Source organism: Salmo trutta, chromosome 20, assembly GCF_901001165.1.
Source record: "Salmo trutta chromosome 20, fSalTru1.1, whole genome shotgun sequence".
In the NCBI taxonomy this organism is placed as follows: domain Eukaryota; kingdom Metazoa; phylum Chordata; class Actinopteri; order Salmoniformes; family Salmonidae; genus Salmo; species Salmo trutta.
In genome coordinates, this window is record NC_042976.1 from 40291900 (window position 1) to 40319435 (window position 27536).

General features: G+C 41.5%; 2 protein-coding genes across 5 annotated transcripts in view; both read left to right on the forward strand.

Moving 5' to 3' along the window:
* Positions 1–14215, forward strand: part of cobll1b (cordon-bleu WH2 repeat protein-like 1b) — a 34027-nt gene extending 19812 nt beyond the window's left edge. The window contains exons 3-13 of the mRNA XM_029703283.1: positions 2053–2250; positions 3994–4201; positions 4355–4580; positions 4791–4850; positions 5042–5136; positions 5311–5553; positions 5750–5867; positions 10321–10582; positions 10679–10764; positions 10904–12273; positions 13669–14215. Of these exons, the coding sequence (XP_029559143.1) occupies positions 2053–2250; positions 3994–4201; positions 4355–4580; positions 4791–4850; positions 5042–5136; positions 5311–5553; positions 5750–5867; positions 10321–10582; positions 10679–10764; positions 10904–12273; positions 13669–13725 (2923 nt within the window). The 3' untranslated portion in view covers positions 13726–14215. The remainder of the gene's footprint in view (positions 1–2052; positions 2251–3993; positions 4202–4354; positions 4581–4790; positions 4851–5041; positions 5137–5310; positions 5554–5749; positions 5868–10320; positions 10583–10678; positions 10765–10903; positions 12274–13668) is intronic.
* Positions 14216–14421: 206 nt separating this feature from the next.
* The window catches only part of LOC115156060 (growth factor receptor-bound protein 14), a 60448-nt gene continuing 47333 nt past the window's right edge, over positions 14422–27536 (forward strand). Inside the window, exons 1-2 of one of the 4 annotated variants that reach the window (XM_029703285.1) lie at positions 14535–14617; positions 26755–26970. In XM_029703285.1, the coding sequence (XP_029559145.1) occupies positions 26783–26970 (188 nt within the window). In that variant the 5' untranslated portion in view covers positions 14535–14617; positions 26755–26782. Of the gene's footprint in view, positions 14618–26133; positions 26971–27536 lie in introns of those variants that run through there. The other 3 variants (XM_029703286.1, XM_029703289.1, XM_029703284.1) reach the window with 3 other exon arrangements.

Here is a 27536-nt window from a genome sequence, read left to right on the forward strand (position 1 = left end):
CCCTGGTTGTGAATGGGTTTGTTTATGCACACCAGACCTATGGAAACACTTGGGGGTAAATGTAGGCTTAAACGGGTCAAGCTGCAACATGTCTCCGTCTGTCATCAGTCACCTCACTGTCTGGCAGAGGCTGCTGCTGCAGAAACATGGGCTTGGATGAGGAAAACAGTCCTTTTGTCTCTGCCTACGTCACATGTTCTCAGAAGTGTCTGGATATGGCTCCGGAGAAAAGCTAGGCTGTTTTATAAACCAAACAATATTCTGTTTTGTCTTTTGAGGACTTTTGACTATTGGTTATATTGGCACCTGCTTTTGCTTCCAGAGTCTGAAGTATCGCTGTTGTAATTTGTAGACATGACACTTAAAATGTTCTTTCCTATCTGTGGAAAGAAACTAAATCTTGGCATAATTTCGGCGAATGGTATAACATTTACATAGGGAGAGAGTAGCTCATTCCCATAATCGCATTGCCAAACAAACCTTTAGAGCCATGAAATCTGGACTTTGTACCCTAGCCTGGTGCGGACCACAGTAGTCTGTCTGTTTTAGCTGGGGGCGTCTGTTGACATATTTAGTCACAAGGCTATTCATGGCCATTTCTGGTGGTTCTAGACTAGTTTTGTCTGTGTGTTGAATATAACTGTTGATTTAACACTTTGTCTTCCCTGCCTAATGTCTGTTTCTGATGCTCTAGGCTTCTGGATGCATAAGTCCCACACTTTTGTTAAAATCTAAAGCAGTTAAATTACTTTTAATTGCATCATTGTGCAACTGTTGTGAATAAAGGTGGGGGCTTACTGGTGTGATTACATGATTAGAACCATGGAATATTTGAGAATAGAACCCCCGAAAGGAACTAATAGTAATTTCAAGTCGGGGCTTAGTGGGCCTGGGCCCGTCAAGTTAAGACATTGCAAAAATGACCTCTGAAGAAATCACACACACTACAGATCACGCAGCTTAGTCAATTGTGTTACTCCCCACTGAATTAACCCCTTGAATAACTAATGACAGCTTTCATTTATAGATAGTATTATGTATATTGCATTTCACTGCCAGTTTCTCATACTGTAATGTACAGTATCCCTCTGAAGGACAAAGTGTGTGTGACACCTTATCAGGAGATTTGTCCGTTTTAAAAAAAAAAAAACACATGCATGTTTGCTTTGGCTGACTGCGTTAGCTGTTGCAGTCAGGTTAGAGCTAATCTGTCTGTACAGTGTGAGATATTTTCAATCCAACCTAAAGAAAAAAAAAAAAATCTACCATATGATTACACTCTCCCCAGTTAGCCCAGTCAGTTTTAATGATGGTGTAATTAGTATAAAGTAAGGATGGGCCACACATTTCTTCTGACAGATGGTCAGACTTTTCTATCCAGTTGTACACGCCACACAGCAGATGCCACTTTACTCTGTATCGTTGGGGAAGGGCTAGTCAGTAATACCTGTTGTATTCGGCACATGTGACATACAATTTGATTTGATAATAATATTGCTGATTCAGTGATTTAAAGGGAAGACTGATGGGTTTTAAAAGACACCTGTAGAGTCATTTAGAGAACAGTTCAGAGGAACAGAAACTTTGATCACTGTGCTCCACCTTTTGTTTCCTGTTTCACATGGGTTACCTTTCACCACACCGTCCTCAGGCCCGATGGACAAATCACTGCACTTGTGACTTGTTTGCAAAGGGAGCCCAAGCTCTTCCATCTAATAGCTGCTTACTTTAAGTTGGGAAGAAAGGATTCCTTTCATGCTATATAATGCAGTGTTATGTGTAATCAGATTGTTTTATGCAATAACAGAATCATGTCTCATGAAATGTCGTTTTTAGATCTATTGCGAATGGTTAGAATTATTTTTGTGACAAAAATGACTGCATTCTCTTTTTCTACCTGTTCAATGTTTCTTATTTATATGGATACCACCAGGGAAAGATGTGTATTCATACCAGTGAAATACTACCATATTGTTTTAGACTGTAACAGGCTGATAATATTGTGTTCATATTATTGTGTGAGGCTCATCTTGTCCCTTTTCCTACGGACAGAGTGTCAACCAAAAGCAAGGCACCCTCTCCCCCAGTATCAGTGAAGGGCCTGGAAGGTGCAGGCCTCTCCCAGAGACACTCTGTATCAGGATATCCTCTGATGACCATGGACCAGAAAGAGAACCTACTTGAACAGGACCTGACTCTGGTTGTGGTTCTGCCAGGCGGAGTGGAGAAGACGGCCACTGTCCATGGCAGGTGAGACTTGGGCTTAAGTCCCACATGGCACCTATTTAGTGCCTATGGATCCCGGAAATTTTCTATACGCACAAAAAGCTTATTTTTCAAGTTTTGTGAACAAATTTGTTTACAACCCTGTTAGAGCCAGATGACTCAGGTTTTGAGGGAGCGTGCAATTGGCATGCTGACTGCAGGGATGTCCAACAGAGCTGTTGCCAGAGAATTGCATGTTCCTTTCTCTACCATAAGCCGCCTCCAATGTTTTTAGAGAATTTAGCAGTACATCCAACCGGACTCTCAACTGCAGGCCACGTGTAACCACGCCAGGACCACCCATGGCTGTGCCCCTGCCCAGTCATGCAAAATACATAGATTAGGGCCTAATGAATTTATTTCAATAGACTGATTTCCTTCTATAAACTGTCGCTCAGTAAAATTTTTGAAATTGTCGCATGTTACGTTTATTTTTATTCAGTATAAAATGGTATGATTACTGCACATCCTACCATTTACATCATCTTTCCAAGGCTCTAATGTAATGTCCTATTGTAGGTGGTGCAGTAAAAGCTGTGGTTTTGGTTAACAGTACTTGAACCATTAATTGCACCAAAGAGTTTTATGATGTGGCTGATTTCCTTTCCACTTGTTAAGGTTTAATAATGTTATTTACGTTTTAGGCCCAGTAATCACATTTTATGGTTTAAATATGTGTAAAAAAATATATATTTCCTGAACTTATATCTCCTATATATAGGACACACTTCAAAAATAATTCATAAGGAATGTCTCTTTTGCCATTTATGAATGTTTTGTTCAATGTGTTTCTATGCGATTTGGTTCCATTGGCGAAATTCAATATATATTTTTTGATACCTAAAGGGGTCCTAAAATGTCAAATCAAATAGCTAAATGATCCATGGACAATTCCATGTCAGTTTATATACCCCCCCCCCCCCCCCAAATCTTAGACTTTAGAGAATTAGCTAAGATTAATATGTGTAGACTGTGTAATTTGCTACAGGCCGCCTGCACACACATTTCATGAAAGTTAGTCTTATGAAGTCTGGACGATGAAACCCTCATCCACACCAATTCAGCTGAGACCAAAACGCCTAATCAGACAAACATAAGATTAATATCTCACAGTCAAAAGGGCTTTGTTGTTTTTCAGAACAAGGACTTTGTGTCCTGGTATGAAACTACAGGCCCACACTCTTCACTCGCCATCACCGAAGTTTACTCAAGATATCATTCTTCTATTTTTTGCAAGACTCAAATACTCCCCTGGTATATTGTGCCCCCTTGCCCTCTCTAGCTTTAATCAAGACCAACTTTTAATATAAAAGGATTAAGTATCAAATTCTTCACCCTCTTTTATTTTACAGAGTACAGTGAACTCATTATGATAAGGATTACACTTCTGGTATTATATTTCCAGAGACTGGAATTTGGAAACTGCTGCATAGCTTTGTGTGGATGCTGTTGCTAAATGGTTTTCCACATCACCAACAGTTGTTTGTTTGTGTGTGTGAAGCCCAAACTGACAGCTCCTTATGCAAAGCTTTATCACTGTGAAAAAGTAGTGTCATAATGCATTACTATTACGTAGAGTGTAAAAGTCTTCTGTGATAGCATCTACTTTCGTGAGAGTAGTTTCTCCTTAGCATTTGCAATTTCCACACAATAAAAGTTCAGTGTACACACAGCCTTTTATCCTTAGCTTGGGCGATTTATTACTACTAACCTTTTTGTGTTTTTCAGCAAGCCGATGATGGATTTGTTAGTCATGCTTTGTGCCAAGTACCACCTGAACCCATCAGGCCACACTATAGAGCTCATCACCACCAACAGAAACCACATCAAGTTCAAACCCAATGCTTTGATCGGGGCCCTAGAGGCAGAGAAGGTTTTGCTCAAGCCCAAAGGAATGGAGGAAAAGAGTAAGAAGCCTGGCCCTCAGATGCCAGAGGTACAGTTGAGACATCTGTGGTAGAAATGTCCTAGATATAATAATTGTTTTATCTTGTAATGCATATATGAAATTATAGATATGTTTTTGTTCTGGCAGTTTTTAATTAGGATAGTCATGAGGTCTGATAATCTAATTTCTTTGACTCTTCAGGCAACTGTCCGTCTGGTAATAAACTATAAAAAGACCCAGAAGACTATTCTAAGAGTCAGCCCTCGAGTCCCCCTCGAAGACTTCTTACCAGCTATTTGTGAGAAATGTGAATTTGACCGACAGAGCACACTTTTATTGAGAGATGCCCAATCTGAGGATCCTTTGGATTTGACCTGTTCTCTCAATGATTTTGCAATAAGGGAGGTTTATGCAAGGGACACAAAAGGTAAGGGCTTCTCTTTAAAACCATCAGCCTTCAAAACATTCATCAATCTGAATAATTACTATACATTCTGAACTAATCTCGGCACTCGGAACCAAATCTCGTGTGTTACGTCTGTCAACGAGACTTATTCTGAATAAACTTCATTCATTCATTTTACAATTACATAGGTGCTTTTACTACCACATATAGTTGCCATCTTCTCTTCCATAGCTATGTACTCAGCAGATGTACCTGCCTCACCTACTACACCAACTCACCAAGGTCATCTAGGTAATGTAACATGATTTTACTTGGCGATTTCTGTTTACCTCTGACATTATGCATTTGAAGTCCGTCAACACTTTTGACAGAAATGTAAGAAACGTTGTCAGTAAGATCAAATCAAAGTGTATTTGTCATGTGCAGCGAATACAACAGTAGACCTTACAGTGAAATGGCCGAGATCTATATATTCCTAACAGATACCATTACACCCAGCAAAGATAAAATCCAGAAGGAGAAAGAAAACAAGGGATTGTTCAGTCTATTCAGGAAAAGTAAGAAGAAACCTGAGCAGGTGTGTACTATGTTCATTTACAGGTCAGTTTTGGCTGATTATGAGTTAAATGGGTGTTGGGGTGGGGCATGGGGATACTGTCACAGCCATGTGATTGGATAGTTTTCTCTTTGCTTACTGCAGAAAACAGGCCTTTGATCAGGATCTGATTGGATGTTTGTTTGCTCTTTAAAGGGAATGACTGCCAGTGCCCCGGCGTCCCCAGTCTTCCCTAGCAGGCCTCGACCTCTCAGCATGAGCTCACTCAGTGCCCACTCCTCCACATTCAACTGCAGCACCATGCCTTCTGACATGCCAAAGAAGAGACGGGCCCCTCTGCCCCCCATGCTGGTGTCCCAGAGCTGCCCCTCTAACCTCAGCCATCGCCAGAGGTCCATCTCCGCCTCGGAACCCGAAACCCAAACGGATGGTGACCAGGTGAGTGGGACTCAACCCGACTGGACCTGTGTTCTGGCTTTACCAGGCCTGTTTGTAAAGGTAGTTATTAGTATGTCCAGGGAAATGGCTCGTGATGCATTTTAAAATTGAAATCCTAGACAAGTAAATCAATAATTTCAGGTAGGTTACTTCTTTGCATACTTCAACTAACTCGTTTTCCTCTTCTGTTGTGGAGATGACGACCGGTCTGAGTCGCAGCACAGAGTCTTCACTGAAGAGGACAAAGCGCAAGGCTCCTCCACCCCCCGCATCTCCTGGAGTGGTTGTCCAAGATGAAACTTTGCTAGATAGAGGTAAGAGAGGTTTCACTGAATTCATACGTACTGTATTGAGTTGGCTTGTGCTCAAACCCCTGTCTAGAAACTGTATTTCAGGTGTAGTTTAGGAGGGAGTTACTTGAAAATAGCATCTTGAGGCAAGTTTTTTTTGGATGTTGGTGATTTAGTTCCTCTTTCTCCTGGTTTGAGACCTTGAGTACATACATTGTACTTTGGTCTCTAAAGTCAACAACTGAGAATAGTAAATAAGACCAATGATTGATCAGTGGGAGTTGCAGTCATTGTATTTGACTCTGATGCCTCCTAGTGGTCAATATGAAACAGTTACAGAATGAAATAGCTATGCTTGTGGAGCCTTCAGTGCTTGAGAGTTTGAGTCTAAACTTGCAGCCTGCGAGTCACCAGATGAGGGTGTCTGAGGGAGATTCTGCGCCGGCGCAGCTTCCTGTTGTCTTCTACCCACTCTGCTCTGCTGCCTCTTTCACCACCTCCTCAAGCATCTCCTCTTCCTGCACTGGCCTGCTGCTTTTCCTTCCCACACTTTCTGTCAATCGGATGAACGTGCTATTCTGTTGGTTTTCTTGCTGCATGTTTACACCTCCCTGCATGAGTTTTCTGTGGCTCTTCTTTCAATGTACTTCAATATGATCAAATTGGTTAAAAAAATACACTCTTGAACACAACAATACAGACAAATACATGCAATACTTAGTTGAGATACACTGAACAACAGTTTCCAGACTTTTGATCATACATGTATTTATATGGGTTTATAATTATAAAGTGATGGAAATCAGACACACTGTTATTCAAGTGAAACACCTCGGAAAGCACTATCCGGAAATCCACTACCTGCTATTGATTGAATACCGGCTTTTGGTTATATTTGTTACTGACTAGCTTAGATTGGGTTGCATGCTTTCTGTGAGGGAGGAATGATCTTTAGTGATCTTTAAAGTTTAAACATACATGAAGTACATTCTAATCACTCCCAGTCGTTCAGCAATACAGACAGCCCCGGGAGACTTTGCGTTGGATCTAGCCATCATCCTCTCTTGTTTATTCTGAATTGTGTTTTTTGTATTTTCAAATGGCTCTTTTGATACTTGTTTCCGTTCAGTTCCTGTCTTTTTTGTAACATACTTAGTCTCCAGTTATGCTTTCCACACGTCAACTGCTTGTGTTGTCAGACCTGAGTGTATTTCATAGGAACTTCATTTGTACGTTCAGTATTTCAATACTACACTAGCCAATTATCCCAGATCGTATGAATAAAAGATTTGACTGCTCTCTGCTTGTATTGCTACATCTTCCATCTGCCCTCCCTCCCCCGCTGGCTTCACATAATCGACTTCACAGAGGATGATCAAGCCCAGACTCTGGATGTCTCTCCCTGACGTCCCACGGCTGTTCATTTCAGTTAGACATCCCAGACTGCACAGTGAGGAGTCTCAGCTTTGTATAACCATCCTGCTGAATATTCCTTCTGCTCTCTATTTCCCTGTGATGGCCTTGAAGTGCCGAGTGAAGAACTAGAGGGGAATATGAGATGCTAGATGTCTTCATTAAGCCCAATTCACTGGTCTGAAGTATCCCTAACACAATAATATTAGGTTCGCTGTTGTGTGATTTGTGAAAGTGACACTAGTAATTAGTGACATTTTTAGTAATTAGTGACATTTTTGGCAGATACCAATATTTTCCTTGCCATAAAAACCGATACAGATTTAACCGATATTTCAAATTTTAGCGGCCTTAAGCATTCTAGTACAGTTAAATAGTTAACACACACACATGGACGCAGCGGTCTAAGGCACTGCATCTCAGTACAGTCCCTGGTTCGAATCCAGGCTATATATTGTTCTTAACTGACTTACCTAGTTAAATAAAGGTTACACACACTGTCCAAAAAGTTATTTTGTTGGTATTTACGCATGTCCCCATTACCAGTAAAACATAATCAAAACCTATCTCTTTCACTTACTTGCTGTGCTGTTTCGTTGTTCAATCGTTTCATTCTCAACCAGGATTTCATCATACATGTCAAGCAGTGAAGTTTCAGCTCTGTCTGTCCGCGGCGCCTCTTCCTCTGTGCGCATTGTCACTGTGTCCATTTCCATCTTGTCCAGCTGTGTATGTAACATTTCACGTAAACCCTGTTTCTTGTCTGCATCGAAGTAGCGGTCCTGGAACATAGCATCGAGCATGGTGGCGACACAGTAAAGCGAGAATGCCACTGAATTTGTTCACAGCCTGTGTCAGCAGTTTTGTTGAGCAGACGTTTCAATACCATGACAGAGGGTATGACATCTGCTGCAAGCGCAGTTGATGAGGTTCTTTCTCAAATCAGTTGTTCGAATGGAGCTCGCTAGTGTGTTCATGTTTCAAACATGTTCTCAAATGCCATTGAAATGTCAGAGGTATGACAACCAGCACATTTATGAGCATGCAATACGACCTTCCTCGGTACGAAATACTCATCGACCCACTGTGCTGTCAGACTCAGCATGCTCATGATATTGCTGGTCCAAATGTCAGTCGTGAAGCTAATAGCAGTGACGCCAGTACTGTGTAACTCCGGTAGGGCAACATCTGAAAAATAGCGCACTTGGTAGTGTGTACCGGTGCTCGACTAGTCGGCGAAAGCCAACATCACCCACGACAGAACGGTTGATTGTTAAGTGCAATGAATTTCATTATCTTGACGTTTTAGTTGTCTTGCTGAAATTTTCTTACGCTTTCAAATGACTGCTCGACTTGTTGACTGCTCGATCCACACAGCAGACGTGGGCTAGGTTAGGAATGCTGTGTTGCACAACATTTTACATGGCATCATTACGTCATGTGCATACCTATATAACGTAGGTACGTCAGCTTTGACATCGGTTTTGCACATCGGCGTTAAACTAGACATCGGGCCGATGTCGATATTTGCCAGACATGAGACCCATTTTGTCCAAAAAGTTGACTCAAGTTTGTCAAATCATCTGGAGACACCTGGATGATCATCAAGACAATTAAAATAATGTTCTATGGACAGATGAGTCAAAAGTTAAACTTTTTGAATGACATGGGTCACATTATGCCTGGTGAAAACCAAACACCGCATTCCACAGTAAGAACCTCATACTAACGGTCAAGCATGGTGGTGGTGGTGGTGGTAGTGTGATGGTTTGCTGTCTCAGGACCTGGACGACTTGCCTTAATAGAAGGAACCATGAATTCTGCTCTGTATCAGATAATTCTATAGGAGAATGTCAGGCCATCCGTCTGTGAGCTGAAGCGCAGCTGGGTCATGCAGCAAAACAATGATCCAAAACACAGAAGTCTACATGAAAATGGCTAAAAAGCAACAACAAAAAGAGTTTTGGAATGGCCTAGTTAAAGTCCAGCCCTAATCCCAATTGAGATGATGTGGCAGGACTTGAAACGAGCAGTTCGTGCTCGAAAACCCACAAATGTCGCTGAGTTAAAGCAGTTCTGCATGGAAGAGTAGGACGAAATTCTTCCACAGCGACATGAGACTGATCAACAACTACAGGAAGCGTTAGGTTGCAGTCATTGCAGCTAAAGATGGCACAACCAGTTATTGAGTGTTAGGGGGCAATTACTTTTTCAGACAGGGGCATTGGGTGTTGCATAACTTTGTTTATGAAATAATAAACTAAATTAATATGTCCTGTAATTGTAGCGTTTTGTTCACTGGGGTTCCCTTTGTCTAATATTATATTTGGTGAAGATCTGATAACATTTGCAAAAGTAGACCATTTTAAATGGGGCAAATACTTTTTCACAGTACTGTAAGTATTCACACACCTGAGTCAATACTTTATAGAAGCACCTTTGTCAGCGATTACAGCTCTGAGTCTTTCTGGGTAAGTCTAAGAGCTTTCCACACCTGGATTGTGCAACATTTGCCCATTTTATTCTTTTCAAAATTCTTCAATCTCTGTCAAATTGGTTGTTGATAATTTCGAGGCAACAATTTGCAGGTCTTGCCATAGATTATTAAGTAGATTTAAGTCAAAACTGTATCTCAGCCACTCAGGAACATTCACTGTCTTCTGGTAAGCACCTCCAGTGTAGATTTCGCCTTGTTTTAGATTATTGTCCTGTTGAAAGGGGAATTCATCTCCCAGTGTCTGGTGGAAAGCAGACAAACTGTTTTTTGTCAAAGATTTTGCCTGTGCTTAGCTCCGTTTCTTTTTAATCCTGAAACTCCCCAGTCCTTAATGATTACAAGCATACCCATAACCACTATGCTTGAAAATATGGAGAGTAGTAATGTGTTGTCTTGGATTTGCCCCAAACATAACTTTGCATTCAGAACAAGTTAATTGCTTGGCCAGATTTTTTTACAGTATTACTTTAGTTCCTTGTTGCAAACTGGATGCATGTTTTGGAATATTTTTATTCTGTAAAGGCTTCCTTCTTTTCACTCTGTCATCTCCATCCTGTTGTGCTGCAGGTGGCCAACCTACTACACTGGAAGAGATCGTGGAGCAGGAGGAGACCACTGCCTCTGTGATCCTAGACTCTATGAGTGATGTCCAGGAGGACGACAGCAGCCTCAACCTGTCAACAGCAGACATCTCCGTGGACTCTGAGAGAACAGAGGGTCTCTCTCCATCCCCGGACGCCCCGCATGCTGAGATGGAGACCTCCCCACCGTCTGAGAGCGAGTGCCCAGCGGGGGAAGATCAGTCTTGTGATCTGTCCTCAGATGGCAAGTACGAACTCTAGCAGATAGTCCTACATTATGAATGAAGTAGTGCCTCTTTGACTTCGGTTTTTGCATTGCTTTTCTTAACTCCTGTTTTTGACAGACTAGTGCACAGCATGGTGAACAACGCTGAGTGCACGATTCCCATGCTGAGTGTGGGGATGGACACATCTGAAACAGAAGATGCTGGTAGGTTTACAAGTAGTGATTGAATTCAAATACATCAAGGTCCTAATGCTAACTATGGATGTCATGCAATAGCTTTAGTAGCAATGTTGGCAAAATCCATGTCTACTTTGTACTAAATCATGTTTTTTATGTTCTCCAGAAAGCCCTCCATGCCAAGCAGAGGAAATAAGTGGTCAGACAGGTTTGCCATGTGAAGATTCCATAACACAAGATGGGGCCAAAGGTGAATGTAGTACCGAGAGCTCTCCTACTATCAGCCCACCAGCAGCCCAGCCAGTGACACAGAGCACAGGAACACAGGCCTCCGATCAGCTGGACACTGGCCCCTCCTGTGATGAACGACCAGTGGCCACCAGCACCCCCTGTCTCCCTGCCAAAGCCTTTACCTCTGGAGCGGTGGGCCAGAAGAGGGACATGTCCACATCCACAGAGGAGCTGCTGACCACTGCTGAACCCATCACACCTGCCTTATCTCCTTCCTCAGTAGCCCATCAGGGCCAAACATCCACTCAAAGTGCCCCAGCCCCACCGAAGCCATCCAATGAGCTGACCAGGGACTACATCCCCAAGATGGGGATGACTACGTACACTATCGTGCCTCAGAAGACTCTGGAGAAACTGAGATACTTTGAGGTGGCGCTAACGTTGGAGTCCCCTCATGTGGCTCTAGAGAAGGAAGTAGATATTGGTTCACTTGAACTCAAAGACTGCACTACACAGGCTGAACAGTTACAGGTCAGAACAGAACAGACAGAGCTGCCGTCTACTGTACCTAGGGAAGACTCTCAGTCTCAGCAAGTCCACAGCACTACTACTAGTGAGAGCACTGTAAATGGCAACCTGATCGAGTCTATTCACTCCCCCTCAACACCAACAACAATAATTCTTGCAAGAGATGACAAGATTCTATCCCCTGCTAGTGGTGGAGACCAAGCAGGCTCAATAGCAGAGGTCAAGGAGATGAAAATTCCGCCCGCAACTAAACCCAAGCCTGGCTCGTTCCGCTTGCCACAGCACAAAAGAACACCTGGGTTTTACGTTACCTCGGCTGCAGTGAAAAGTTTGAGTGCCAGTCCCGACGCGGGCCAGAGGGAGGCTCCAGGCAGTCTAGTGGCAGCAGGGCAGGCCCTGCAGCCAGTAGGGGGCAGCTTCCCCCCTCCTCCTCCTCCGGTGCAGTGGAACGAGGAGACATCAGAGGGGGCTGAGATAGTTGAGGTGGCACTGAGGCCAAAGGAGGAAGAGAGCAGAAGTGTGCCCCCTCCACGGTCTAGTCCTGTCAGGGGGCCCCCATCCCCAGGACTGAGCCTGGAGAAATTGAGGAGTTTCACTGCTCCCAAACCCTACTCTCCTACAACCCCATCCCGCTTTGCCCAAGCTGTATCTTCAGCGGTCAAAAGGTCCCAGTCCTTATCCAGTGGGTCCACTTCACCACCTCCTTGCTCGCCACCATTCTACCCAATCACAAGCAGCTTTTTAGTTAAAGATCCTAAAGGAACAGATGGGGATAAGGTGCGTAGTTGCAGATGTTTTGTGTCATGTTCTTTCTATTAGTCTCTGTATTCTCTATATTAGAACATACAGTAGGAATCTGGATATTTATCTAATTGTGAATTTCTAAACGAGGATAGTGTATCTTCACAGCTCAATGAAAAAGCCAAGTAGTTGCTTTTCCCTTAAAATTCCGAGGCTCAAATGTTGATTGCTTTGATACTTGTGTTGAAGTTCAAAGCATAGGACTACCTTTTAAAAATACTTTGCAGTAGAATCGAATCTCATCACAAGATGATTTAAAAGTGATCCATGTTTCACTGTCAGTGCTATCTTTAAACATTTGGCGACCCTCGGATTAACTCTTCAGTCTGCTGTTTTTCCATGTCCTTTAGGGTCAGCTTTGAGACTTTTGAATAACACAGGAAAGGGGAGGTGTACTCCTCTCTGAGAATGTATATACAATTTTCTCTCAATGGAATTAGAAAACCACAATGAGCTTTTGTTTCTAGGCTGGGAGTGTGTGTGTGTGTCCCCCCCCCCCCCCCCCAGTGTGGCCTGGTAAACAATCCTAGCTGCTTATCCCACCTCTTAGACACCTTGACCTATGACACGGCCCCTCCATCAGAGACTGGGCCGGTGTGCCTGCGTGTCAATGATGTTCCTGTCCTTGGGGAGCCACATTTTGTATCTCCTTGTGAATAGCCTGAGCGCACATCTTTTACCATAGTTATTCCTGAAGGACGCTCTGTACCAGGCCTATAGCGTGATGTACTGGTGGTTGATGTATCTAAAGCAGGTACAGCAGTGTCTTCTTTCGAGTTTCTCTGTATTGACTGGCACACTCAGTTCTGAGTCTTGATTGATTGTGTACATTGTGTCTTCTCCGCTGAGCACAGGGCAGTGACAACAGCGATTGGGTGAAGGACAAAGGCTTGGAGCTCCAGGGAGTGGGGGACCCGTGTAGTGTCCCAGCCAATGACATAACTGTTCAGATGGCAGGCCAGAGTGACCCTGGGCGGTGCCTCAGTACGTGTGGAGAGGAGCTGAGAAGCAACGGATCAACAGAGACATCTACAGTAAGGACTAGACTGTCACATAACATGGTGTTAAGTGGGGAGGGACTGCGACAGTCATAGACTGCCTACTGTAATATGACACTCACTCCCCACTTAACACCATGTTATGTGACAGTCTAGTCCTTACTGTAGATGTCTCTGTTGATCGTTTGCGTCTCAGCTCCTTTCCACACGTACTGAGGCGTTGCTCAGCGTCACTCTGGCCTGCCATCTGAACAGTCATGTCACTGGCTGTCCCCCTCCCTGGAGCTCCAAGCCTTTGTCCTTCTCAGACTACATGAATGTATGTATAATTGCGTTAAGTTTCAAGATCCCTCTTCTTCTTTTTTTTTTTCAGGAGCCCGATGTCCTGCCTTCGAGTCTGTCAGTGCCCGAGCCCAGGAAAGAGGAATAAAACTTTGTTTGATAGTTTTAAGACCTTGGTTGCTAGTCTTAACAACAAGCTACACACTGTAGAAGACTACTTTTCTGTTTTGTTATGAGATAAATTACTGTATGTCCTCCACATATCATTTTGATGTTATGAAATAATTGTATGTATTATTCCCAATTTGTTTGAAATTTGATTCATATTGGACTTTTCGGCTGTCTTATTTTGCCAACGAATATGTATATTATTTGTTTTAATATTGAGTTGTAATTTTCATTGAGAAAATACAGTAGCCTATTTAGTACTGTCTACCATTTTGAAGAGGTCAATAATTGGACTGACCTGAAAGTGGTACTTATAAATTCCTCAGTCCATTTTTTATTTTATGTTACTCATTTGGTTTTGATAAAGCTGTGCCCAGACATACACTGGTATGTAAAGTATTTCTCCAAACATATAATGCTGTTATGAATTGAAGTTACATTCACAGTATATTAAAGTATTGACAATCAGAGTGTATCTCACTGACAATTTTTTTTCCCGAATGAGTTCAACACTAATTGCAACAATCATATACACTAGACAATTTAATGGTATTAAAAGTCCAAAAGGTCCATTAACTGAAATTAAGCATGCTTCAACTACAATGAAACGGGACGAAACAACATCCCATAAAAGGTAAGCAAGTGTAACCTGATACTTCTCTCTACAAGATTGAAAGATGTTTCAGGCCGGATCTCAGTGCCAGACCTCTTTCAGGTAAAACGTCAGGGCTGTGCATGACGTAACGCATAAGTAAATATAAACACCTGTCTAGGGAGAGCGCGTGGACTAGATGAGCAAACACCTCAAGGACAGCGATGAAGACGAGAGAGGAAGCGATATGCAGTAACGGTGCCATTTCAGCGAGCAGCAGGTATTATGTTACAATGAACCATGTTATAGGGAGCGCTGGCATAGGCTAATTGTTTGAGTTAGACCGATAAAGTGTATAGCTAGCCTACTGTGTAATTGGGTTCATGTCGATGGTTACATGGTGTCCTCGACCTACCCATTTGTGTTTTTTAGATTTCCTTCGATTATGTTGACTCATAGTCTTATTTCCTGACAAACGATGTGTGTTCCTGTGCATTGTGCCAGGAAAGGTGAAACACGTGCAGCCTACCAGTCTTGTCTGTGATAAGAGGCTGAGGTGAAATAATGTAGCCTTAAAAGCTGCAATGTCACTTTTTTTGGCAACCTGACCAAATGAACATAGAAATGGAGTGTTAGATCTGTCATTGTAATTGAAAACAAGTCTAAGAATCTATAGTGTGCAACTGCATGCCGCAATTCGGGCGTTCCTGCATGTGGGCATTCCTGCAGCCCTTCCACCGCCCAGTAAACTATTGTTTCCTTCCTCCCCCCCTTTAGCGTCCAAAAGTTGTAGTTTTTGCGTCTTTTACTTTCGGTTTTGTACACCAGCATCAAACAGCTGAAAATACATTTTACATAACCCAAAATATTATATATCACAGCGGTTTAGATGGTACAAGGATTCTATACACAATGACTGCTTGTTTTGGCACATAAACTGAGTTTAGGCGAACAATTCGAATTTTAGCAACTAGTAAATGGCGGAGCGATTTCTGCATATTGCATCTTTTAAATGGGAATTGAAAAGTTATGGGAAAATACAACTAAAAGCTGTAACCCTTCATTATACATTCACAATTCAAAACATAATTTCAACCATTTTCAGCAAAAAACGATGAGTTTAAAAAAATAAAATGTTTATGATGAAGATTACAAACAGGCTACTCTAGCGCTTTATTTCACACAGACTACCGTAAAATGTCACTTCAATACCATACTACTGCCATCTGGCTGTTGTTTGTATGAACTTACCGAGTCATGGCTCACATTGAAATCCATATGGGTTTGCCTACTTGTCATTATTAGAGCAGAAGGCTATATTTAAATATATATGGTGTAGTCACCTAACCATCAGTAAAGTAATAACAATAGTATCCTATTGTAGCACTTAACTGACCATGACTAAATGTGTAAAACATGTATATACAAATGTTAAATTATAATGTGTTACTTAAGAAAATGTAAAATATAATAATGATTAAATTGTAGCATCATGCCTTTACTTTTGGTCTTGAAGGTAGTAAGTTCGAAAGAAGCATGATTAAGTTGGTGCATAGCCCTTAGGAATTAAATGATGAAATAAAAAAACATTTTGCTTCCAAACCCTGAGTAGGTTTGAAATTCATTGCAGGTTATTGCCTCATATAAAATTCTTCAAGAATGGGTGTGTATTTTTAGTAGTTTGATAAGGAGACCTCTAAAATATCCACTTAGCCTTTGAGTGTATTGCAGGAGATAGGCCCTAAAAGCTCTTCAGCCTAGAGCTTTAGTACACTTAGGGAACAGGCTATGCTGTACAGATTTAGCAAATGTTATCTTCACGTTTTCAAGTATTTTCTCCTAGAGTTGCAAAGAGTGTGTGCTCGACAGATGCATGTTAATGTTTCATTATAATGAGCAGCAATATCTCTGAATATACAGTATTGAGAGTGGTTGAGGACACCAGGCAGTCTGAGTGTTTACAAGTGTACTATTGTAGGCTGTAAATTACAGCCTGTAATTTATTATGCTCTTGGGTATTTTGCCTGTCTTTTTGTATGCCTGAGTTCATGCAGTGGAATAAGAGGGCATGTGATAGTCCCCTGAAGTGGATCCAGGTGAATATTTTTATTTACTGAGAGAATTTTATTTTTTTTTTATTTTTTTTTTACAGATGCCAGTTTGCTCAACTGATGGATTTTGCTAATTAAAATAATAATTAAAGACTGTATCGCTAAATATTTGGCATGGACCGTATATCGGGGTATTTTGAAATACTGACTATGATTTTTCATTTTTTTTAATTCACAATAATTAAATTGAGCCAGTCACATGGTATGTTTGTTTACAAAGAGCACATGGCGCAAAAGGATGTTTCCTGAAGATCCACTGTTGATCACCTCTCTTCAGCTGCTCAAGTTACACTTGAAATTCACTACTAATGTTTGCCAGCTAAATATCTTTTAACTACAAGTTGACTATCTAAGTGCCAAATAGATTTTCTCCAGCTCAGGGCTCCAGCTATGGATTTGTTTTGCTAACTTGCTAGCAATAGGGGGCTAGCTTGCAAGATCATGCTTCTTGGTTACAGCAGAGACAATCAATCCCCTCCTGGATTAAGTGTGGGTAGTCTTTTGAGATAGTTGTATAACTTTATGAGCTGGGTTATCTGTCCTTGTATTTAGTTCATGTTTGCTTGCGTTTGTTAGCATTTACCTAGCGTCTGCTATAGGAATTCGCAAGTACTTGATAGCATAAAAAAAAAAATGAGCTCCTCCTGTGTGCACTGCTGGTAATACCACATACCCTGGTATGGTACAGGAACAATATGAAGGTATGGAAATCTGTATACCGCCCAACCCTACTAAATATGCGGTTCTGTTTACATTGATGTGCATATCATTCAAACTTGTATTGTGTAGTTACAGTATCACACCTTTAACACAGAGAATTTGTACTTTTTGAAAACACCATTGAAATACTATTCAAATCTATTCCACATGGATTATCCTTTTTAAGAGTAGGATTACAGTTTAAAGAAGAACAGTCTACATTGGTAAAAATATAATAAAAATGCCTCATTTGGCAAATCTGTTACCCATGCATGTCAGTAAATCTGGAATCAGTGAATTTAGCTGTCTTTTTTTCCTGTTTTCAGAAGGGATTTGTAGAGCAATTTAAATTGCTTTTACACATTATTAGGTGCTATTCTTAATGTATCATATCAGTTATTATTGAGTGTTCGTCACTTTAAGTGTCACTCTTTTCAGGTAATAGTAATAATCTACTGAGAAAATACTTTCAGGCCAAAGTCTTATCTACTAATAGTGGAGTATTTTCAGAACTTTGTGTAAAACTATATCTGGGGAAAAAAAGACCATACTGAGTTATCCTATAGTAACAGTCAACATTGGCAAATCACAGGTTTGGAGTGGTCCTGTTATTTAGATTATACCCAAGAAGCATGACAATATTCATGACATCATTGGTACGGAATGTGTTGTGCCAGATTTCTTTCTTTAGTTCTTCATCTGCCACGACTCGGGATAGAATTCAACAGAGATAGACACAAGCAGTGGACGATCCCTCAAGTCTTGGTGGTATTTGATATGTAAATTGCAGACAGTAATGTGTAGAGAATCTGATTTTCTCTCTCCCCTCTCTCTTTCCTGCTCTCTCTCCCCCTCTCTCTTTGTGTTCCCTCCCAGTAGTTACATTACTTTACAGTAGTCATTTTAGTGTTGCCTACATACTGTAGACATGACACATTTGGAAGTCGGTAACATTAGAGTATATCATATATTTCACATAAAATTACTGTAATCTGCCTGTTGGATCGAGAATTGCATTATTCTGCTTTTAGCTTTGGCACTTCTTGAGTTGGAGCAAAACAGCCAAACTTTTTTTTTGTCACAGGGTTTTGTCTATTGCTGATCGAGCAGCATGACGTGTTTTGGCTGCTCAGTCATACACATAATGGCTCATACAACATTTCTTTCTAATCGACAACCTGGGACTCCAAGAAATGATAGATTGGGGTCTTATAGCTGTCCTCTCTTCTACGTCAACAGAGGATGAAGCATTAGAAAGGAAAGCCCGTTTTGCTATTTGAATTTCATGAGGTCCTCCGTTAGAGCAGCTGATGTAGAGTAGACAGCTGGGACTGGGGAGTGGTGTGGGGTTAGACGGCATAGTAAGTTGTGCTGTAAAGGTCAAATGGGGTGAGAGAGTTATGTGTTCTGTTTTTCGAATTCGTAATTATGTTTCTACGAAACAGTCTCAGAATAGCTGTTTCTGCACTTTCCATAAGCACAGTACCACTTGCATGTGTGGAGTATGCCGCTCCAGAGATAAATAATTGATGATGATTATGAGGATAATGTTTGCTTAATTACTTAATATCCTAGCGAGAACATAGTCTAGGGGCTAGATCATATGTTGATGTCGATCACACTGTATGTGCCCGGACCTGTTTCTGTTTCTTCAGCTACAACACAAACCACACCACCTTGATAAAAGACACCTAGGCTTTGTTTGTCTTTGCGAGCTTATAGTTTCCTTACGAAATCATCTGTGACACTGTAAATAACACGTTACTGTACCTACCCAACAGTGGGAAGGCCAACCTCTACTGTAGCACGAATTGCAGCTCACCTGTACTCCCCATGTCACTCAGGAATATCAGGTGAGGGGAGTGGGACTAGGATATTCAGGAAGAACAATCGACTAGGAAACGAGCAGCGCTACTCGTATAATGACAGTACATAACAGTGTTGATCTAGCAATGCTAAGCTCTATCCTTAGCTCCAGTTAGAAACCATTGAGACATCACTGTTTTTCCCAACCTGGGGTGTAGGCTAGACAAGGCAGACTGTTCTAACAAGGCCAGGCTAATGCTGTGGACAGTCTTCGTGTTGGATCGAGTCCTGAGAGGGGATCACTTTGTGGGGCTGCTGAATGTATGAGAATGCAACATGACCTCTGGGAGACGGCCACTAATATGGCTTTGTTTCCGTGCATGTACTGTGTGTGCAATGACAACAACTTAGATCATAGGTTAAAGGGACAAAACGGGTGCCGCAGCTACTCTATGATTGGCCTGTGATCTTTGTTTAATTTACAAGTGTTCAACATCTTACTCAACCGTTACTCCTCACAAATAATCCAAACAAGCTAGAATGTACCTAGGATTTCACCAGCTATTGTTTTCTCCCACAATGGAATTGTGTTCGTACGTTTGTTAGTCACTCGCGATATCTCAGACAGCACTGTCCCGATTATGACAACTTGGGTGAATGATGCTCCTTGCCATAGAGATCTGGCATTTACACAATTACAATGATTGGTCAGATGGTGGCGCTATAAATGCAAACTTTGAAATGTCACGCCCCTCACCTCGTTTGACTTGGTCATGAAATTCTGGACATAGGTCCCTCTTCTCACAAGGAACACATTTGCCTCAGGGACTGATAAGGTCCGCCATTTAGAATTTTGTGAAAAACACTTAAAACGCTACTCTTCTGGGCCTGATCTGCACGAAACTTGATATGTGGCATCTATGGAAAAAGGTCTCTCAACACAATATTTTCCAGACTAGTACCTAAAACAACATGGCTGCTTTTGACCAATAAACATTCACTTGGGCGTGGTCTGGCACATAAATGCATATAAATCAAGGATCCCGAGTGGCGCAGCAGTCTAAGGCACTGCATCTCAGTGCTAGAGGCGTCACTGTAGACCGTGGTACGATCCCGGGCTCTATCACAACCGGCTGTGATCAGGAGTCCCATAGGGTGGTGCACAATTGGCCCAGGGATGTCCGGTTTAGGGGAGGCAGGGGTAGGCCGTCATTGTAAATAAGATTTTGTTCTTAACTGACTTGCCTAGTTAAGTAAAGGTTAAATAAAAGGATATTTGTAATGTAACACAATTTAGCACACGTTGCAAATACTATCAAGACTCAACATATGTAAGGACATTTAATATTGACCACACGGTGGCGCAATAATGGGCACATGTTTATATCTACTGATCTGTTTGACTCCAAGTGGTGACATTTGGTACACATGCTCAGGGATATGAGTCTAGCTAACCCACACGATATCTCAGAAACCACTGGCCCGATTTTGACCAAATTTGGGTGAATGATGCGTCTTGCCATAGAGATCCGTCATTTACAAAATGTCATTGTGGGGACAATTGGAAAGCATTTGCATTGACTGATAGCCGAAGAATATGTTTCAGGCCAGGGTTATTTTTGGACAGCTCATTCTGCTTGGCCTCAAAGTCTGTCAAAAGACAGACTTTGCTTTTGTAGGACCCCAGTTGGATTGTTTGACTAGTCTGTCTTTTTGACTCACTCACTCACTCACTCACTACTACACTAATTCACTATTGTGCTCCTTATGCGATAGACTTGCGTCGTGTCCAGGGGGTATACTTGTACATCAAGCTGCTACACGCTACAGAAACGGGAGGCTCCTGCCCTATGAGCCATACCGGCTCGCACAAGGCTCGTGCAAGGCTACTTACGTACTGCTTATGCATTGGATAAATAAGCATGGGACTATTTACATTCACCTTTACAGAGACTTCAGCAGTAGCATGTCGTTTATTTGATTGTTTCCTGTTTTTTTTTGTTTTTTTTGTGTGTTGTGCTTTGTCAGTGGTGCTCTCCAGAGAGGGGGCCTTTCTTATGATGGTGTGTCTAAGTGAAAAGGTAACCTAAGCCAGGTGGAGCTGTGTTATTGTGACAGTGCTGTTAGCTCAGGCTCCTTTACACTGGGAGTGCATTACTGGAGGCACACAGCTCCCTTTCATACAGATCTGTCAGATTTTTTTTCTCTCCATTGAATCGCTAGGGGGCTGCTTAAACAACTGAGGACCCATAGGGCTCTGGTCAAAAGTAGCGCACTATATAGGGAATAGGGTTCCATTTGGGACGCACTCTGAGACACAGGAGCCTCTTCAGGGTAAGACTGAAGCCATGTTCTGGGAAAAGATGCTCAGTGTCCTTCTCAAGAAAACCCTTTAGTGCTTGTTTTGTTGTCAACTGTGAAAAGACACAATGATGGGCCATTTGATGACTCTCGCGTTGACTTTGGAATCCAAGAATCGAGTGATAAGGAAACGCAGAACATTAAATATAAGTAATCTAAACAAGTGATACAGGTAGTGGGACTTGTAACCAATTTCATCCCCACCAAAAAAAAAAACAGACATTGAAATCAGTATTGAAAAAAGGCGCAAGTTTAAGTTTGTTCCGCCTGAGGGAGTCTGACCACAAGTCAGAGACCACTATGATGACACACCAAATGCCTTTTGAAGGATTGCGTGAAAAGAGCAGGAATAGGCTTTTGTAGGCTACAGTCCAAGCTATGTCTTCCAATGGTGTTGACTGCATCCAAAGATTATCCAACTTGAATAAACGCTTGGAGGTAAGGATGACAGCAGTGGTGTAGCCTACGTGCGCTACGGATAACACTTATTATTGAAATCTACATACAGTAGCGCATTGATGTGAATCACAGTGCTGCTCTCTCTTAGCTATTTGCACCTTAGATTGTGGATGGCTGTTCACAAATGTACACTGAGTGTTCAAAACATTAAGAACACTTTAATATTGAGTTGCACCCCCCCTTTGCCCTCAGGATAGCCTCAATTCGTCGGCATGGACTCTACAAGGTTTTGAAAGCGATCCACCACAGGGATGCTGGCCCATGTTGACTCCAATGCTTCCAACAGTTGTGTCAAGTTGGCTGGATGTCCTTTGGGTGGTGGATCATTCTTCATACACACGGGAAACTGTTGAGCGTGAAAAACCCAGCAGCGTTGCAGTTCTTGACACAAACCGGTGTGCCTGGCACGTACTACCATACCCCGTTCAAAGGCACACAAATCTTTATCTTGCCCATTCATCCTCTGAATGGCACGCATGTACAATCCATGTCTCAATGCTTAAAAATCCTTCTTTACCTGGCCTCCTCCCCTTCATCTACACTGATTTGAAGTGGATTTAACAGGTGACCTCAATAAGAGATCATAGCTTTCACCTGGTAATTTTGTCATAGAAAGAGCAGAGTTCCTCAATATTTTGTAAACTCAGTTTATATGTGTATTTTAACCCAAATGTTTTTCTACCAGTGGACAGCCAGTGAAAAATGTGCTCTTGCAACAGCTGCATAGTGCGGATAAAAGTTTGAGGGATTACCTCCCTTCCTCTGTGGTATTGTGCTCCACATACTGTCAAAAACAAGTTTTAATTCATGAAGACCACAAGTCGGGCTTTTATTGCTCAATCTAGTTCGTGCTGATAAAAAAAAATCCATGGGCCTAACAGACACATGCTCAAACTCGCACACTTTTGATAGACTTAAACAGCTGCAAATTGTTGATATCAAAGTGTCGCCAACAAAAAAGTTAATAGTCCTATAGAAAATGCAGCATATGGCATTCATCTTTCACATGCAAATAGAACTTATCGGTAGTGCTCAAAGCATGCAATTCCACGAGAGCAGCATTTATTTTTCAACTCGACGCAATGATACCAATCAGTCCTCCATGACAACAAAATCATTAACAGAGTAGGCTAATAAGTTTTTAGTTTGAGTTATGCTCAGGTAATTTTGGGCTAAGCTATATTTCTAAATCCTTTTCTTGAAGGTCAAGGGGTATTAAATTAACTGGAAATCTGACTGACTTTGGTGAAGATATAGCCTAATTGTTTAGTATCTGTAGTAGAAAATAATTGGTTAGAAGAAGCCTACATAACCAACCCATAAAGTAAAATGCAACATCCATTCATGGCCAGTTATGTAAACTCTAACATTATCCTGCAGTAGATGTTGTTCAATATACATTTTTGTCTTCTCAAGGGGAAAGTAATAAAAGTAACTGAAAGTAATCCCATTACGTTACTGAGCTTGGGTAATCCAAAAGTTGTGTTACTGATTACAATTTAGGACATGTAACGGTAAGTAACCTAGTGGTTACGCGTTGCTGGATCGAATCCCCGAGCTGACAAAGTAAAAATGTCGTTCTGCCCCTGAACAAGGCAGTTAAACTGTTCCTAGGCCGTCATTGTAAATATTAATTTGTTCTTAACTGACTTGCCTAGTTAAATAAAAAATGAGTTACTGTAACGGATTACATTTAGAAAGTAACCTACCCTAACATGTAATCCATACATTTATTTATATATATATATATATAAAACATTTTTTTTTTTTTTACAAAATATTGACGTATGTTAAAAAGAAAGAAGGAAAAAAAAGTTAGATTCTCGGTCACAGATGGATGTGCTTATAATACAATGAACATAAATTGACCCCAATTACTCAACCCCAATATCTATATACCACAGCCCACTTACCCACACACCTAAACCCAATTAGCCACACACCCCATGCCCTGACCCTAACACCCACATGCCAATACCCTAATATTGATACAATCAAGTACCAATACACCCATATCATAGCCCTTAATGCCCTATTTGTTACTCATAGACTCCAGTTCCTTTTCCAATACTCCTCGGCCCTGATACCCACTTCTCTTAGGCCTGTATTCTCCAAGTCACCAACGGTAACCTATCCAGCTATTTGCTGCACACCCAAACAATGTTATTTGCATATCTTAGTCCTGTGATCTCTAACCTGTATACGCTAATCATTTTCATTGATAAACTCATAGTACAGTGGTATAACATGTGCCCCATTAAACCATTTTTCCTACCACAAACTTGTTGCCAAAGGATTTGAATGGGCAATAGACGTCCGTGCAGACCCAGCCATATGAGCCTTGTGTATTTCTACACTCCATTACTCATAAACTAGGTAAATCCATGGGCATACTCATATTTAAAACAAGTGTGCCCAAGCCTCAACATTCATACAAACAAAGTCTACAGTTGTACTTTAGCCCCAATATTCTTACAGACCAGGTGTACACCTGCACGTGTAACCCCCATTTTCTTCTTGTTTAACAGGTCTACTGCTACATGTCAGGCCCAATTGTCAAAAAATAGGTGTACTTCTCCATTTCAGCCCCAATATTTATACTAACAAGGGTACACCTGTAATACAGCTCCAATTTACATACCTACAAAGTCTGTACCTGTGCTTGAACCCCAATAGTCAACTAAGCCAGGTCTAAATATGTGCCAAAGCCTGGATACTCATAAACTGTAAACCAGGTCTACCCCTGCACCTCAGCTCCAGTACTCCTGCAAACCAGGTCTACACCTTTTATATTTCAGCCCAAATACCCATACAAACCAGGTTTACACCTTTATATTTCAGCCCAAATACCCATACAAACCAGGTTTACACCTTTATATCTCAGCCCAAATACCCATACAAAACAGGTTTACACCTTTATATTTCAGCCCAAATACCCATACAAACCAGGTTTACACCTTTATATCTCAGCCCAAATACCCATACAAAACAGGTTTACACCTTTATATTTCAGCCCAAATACCCATACAAACCACGTTTACACCTTTATATTTCAGCCCAAATACCCATACAAACCAGGTTTACACCTTTTATATTTCAGCCCAAATACCCATATAAACCAGGTTTACACCTTTATATTTCAGCCCAAATACCCATACAAACCAGGTTTACACCTTTTATATTTCAGCCCAAATACCCATACAAACCAGGTTTACACCTTTATATTTCAGCCCAAATACCCATACAAACCAGGTTTACACCTGTGGCTATGTCCCAATGCTCTGATAGCCCGGTCTTCCCTTGTGCAAGAGACACTAAACAAACCTACTGCCATTCAATATTTGTTACATTATTACACTAATTCAGTTTATGGGTCTATACATGGCCAATTCCCCCTCAAATGACAAAATACGACTTTCTACGGTCAATCACTGATTTAAAGATACAGCATGTAAAGGGCTAGTAGATAATCGTCTGTAAGATCGTCTTGATGAAGTATATCCATAACCCAACTCGACTTCAATCTACTGAGAAAATAAAGACTCTGCTGTGATGAATGAGTTAGAGCCACTGTGTTTTCCCATTGGTCACACAGCTAAGATATGTTCGTATACCTCCAGCATCATTGATTCAATGAATTGAAAACGGAAGGCACATATGTAAACTAGACCCGTTTAAACATATTTACGAAGAAAATATTTTTAAACGCCAACAATGTATTTTTTTTTTAAGCTGTTGAATACAGACTTCTGCTGCCAATATGTCTGTAAAAGTACACCTTGGAGATTTATGCCTGTGGTCTTGAAACCATTAGAGAAATCATATTAAACTTCTTTGAATCATACTAGACCCCTTTTTACTAATGCATAATATGACTAATTTGTTGATCTTCTCTGGAGCCTGTAAAGTACAAGCATTTCTTTCCACTATTGTGACTGATGGGATTAAATGGGTTAATAGCATTTGCCATCATTTTGTGTTATTGCAATTTTAAGTAGCTTTTTGAAAAGTTGCTCCTATACAGATAATGGCCACTGTTCAGTTTTGAAGCACATAACATTAATAATCACCCTCAGCAGCCAACAACAAATTCATGTTCAATGTCTACTTTCTAATAAAGTACAAATTGGAGTTAGAAACATTTGCAAAGGTTTGTATAGAATGAAGTTCTGCCATCTAGATTTCAGCAAGCTAAGCAAACTGGTACTGCGACCAGATGTTACCATAATGACTGCCTGCATGTGATTATCCACAGTAGCCTCTCAACCCCAGCCCAATCTCTGTTACACATTACCTTTCAGATAGATGTTATCACGTCAACCATCGCCCCACATAATGCTTGGCTGGCTGTCACAGAATGACATAACCCACCACACCACACCACAGCCCACTACATCATGGCTGGGATACTCTCCGCTTCTACATTCATCCAGTCCAGCACAGGGCTCAGTTTTAAAGTGCAGTCGGGACCTCAGTGCGAAGTCTGTGACAAAAGGAACAGTTGGTATTACAGTCTGGTAGCCATCCAGGACTCATAACATAGCTAAGTTACATACTAACAACCCTTTGCGTAGGTGTGCTTTCTGTGCAGGTCTGCTTTCCAGGAAGTGGGAGAGAAGAAAAAAAAAAAATTCGAAGAAAAAAAAGCAACTAAGAAATAGAGGGAAGAATTAACAACTACAACCAAACCAGGGGGAGAAAAAAAAAATCCCAGAGTTGGCGCATGCATTTTAATACGCCACTGTGTCAAAGCCAGGGCTCATTTGCGAGTCATTGAGTTAAAAATATCTTTATTGTGGTGGATCATGTTTTGCCCCACTGGGCCAGTCGCACGGGCAGCAGATGAGCCTTGCGGAGAGGCTTGTGTGTGCTGTGAGCAGACAGAGGATCCCTCCTAGCTCTTGCTCCCTCTCAATGTGCTCTACTCTGCTACTTCCCTGTACACTCCATTCCAACAGCTCGTCTCTTTTCTCTGCTCCAGATGATGCCTTGGATATAGCCGGCCCCCCATGAGTGATATGAATAACACACTGGAAGACGTACACACCTCTGGCTGCCTCGGCGAGAAAGCCGAGATTTCTGGGAGTGGGAAGGGTAATGTGAGTGGCTTTTCCAGACCATCCCTCATCCCTTTGCATGGTCCTTTACAACCACCAAATCCCCAGCTCTCCAGGAATGCTGTCTGCCAGGGGAATAGGTATTGTTAATTTCTCCTTTGGAATGGCTGGTGTGAATGAATGTGATTTAGTGTCACATTTTTCTTTATAGTTCATAGTTATGTTTTCAATGAACAGTCTAAAACACAAACCTTTGTGTTAGTAATATATATCCCCAAATTTCCTTCAAAAGCCTAAGCGTATCTCTTACTTTATACTGTAACTCACTGCTTGAAGTTAATATTTAACATATGTGATTAGTGCGCTCGTACAATGTGCTCTCCTACAGAGGAATAGTACACCCTTTGTATTCGCAACAGCAGGGCAAAGACGTCCCAGTTGAACAATTGCTGTAGACTTTGTACCGCTAAATGCACGACTGTCGGCGAGAGAATAGTTTTACCCAATTTTGAGAGTACACTGAAAGAACTGGACTCGAATCTAACACCTGTTACTTTGCTGCTTGTAATTAGTAACTTAGTAACTGCTGTGTGTTTACAGAGCAGTAAGGACATGTCAATGTGAGACACCTTTTACCATTCAAGGCCCTCAAATGTATTTGTCAAATGCGCCGAATACAACAGGTGTAGACTTTACCGTGAAACGC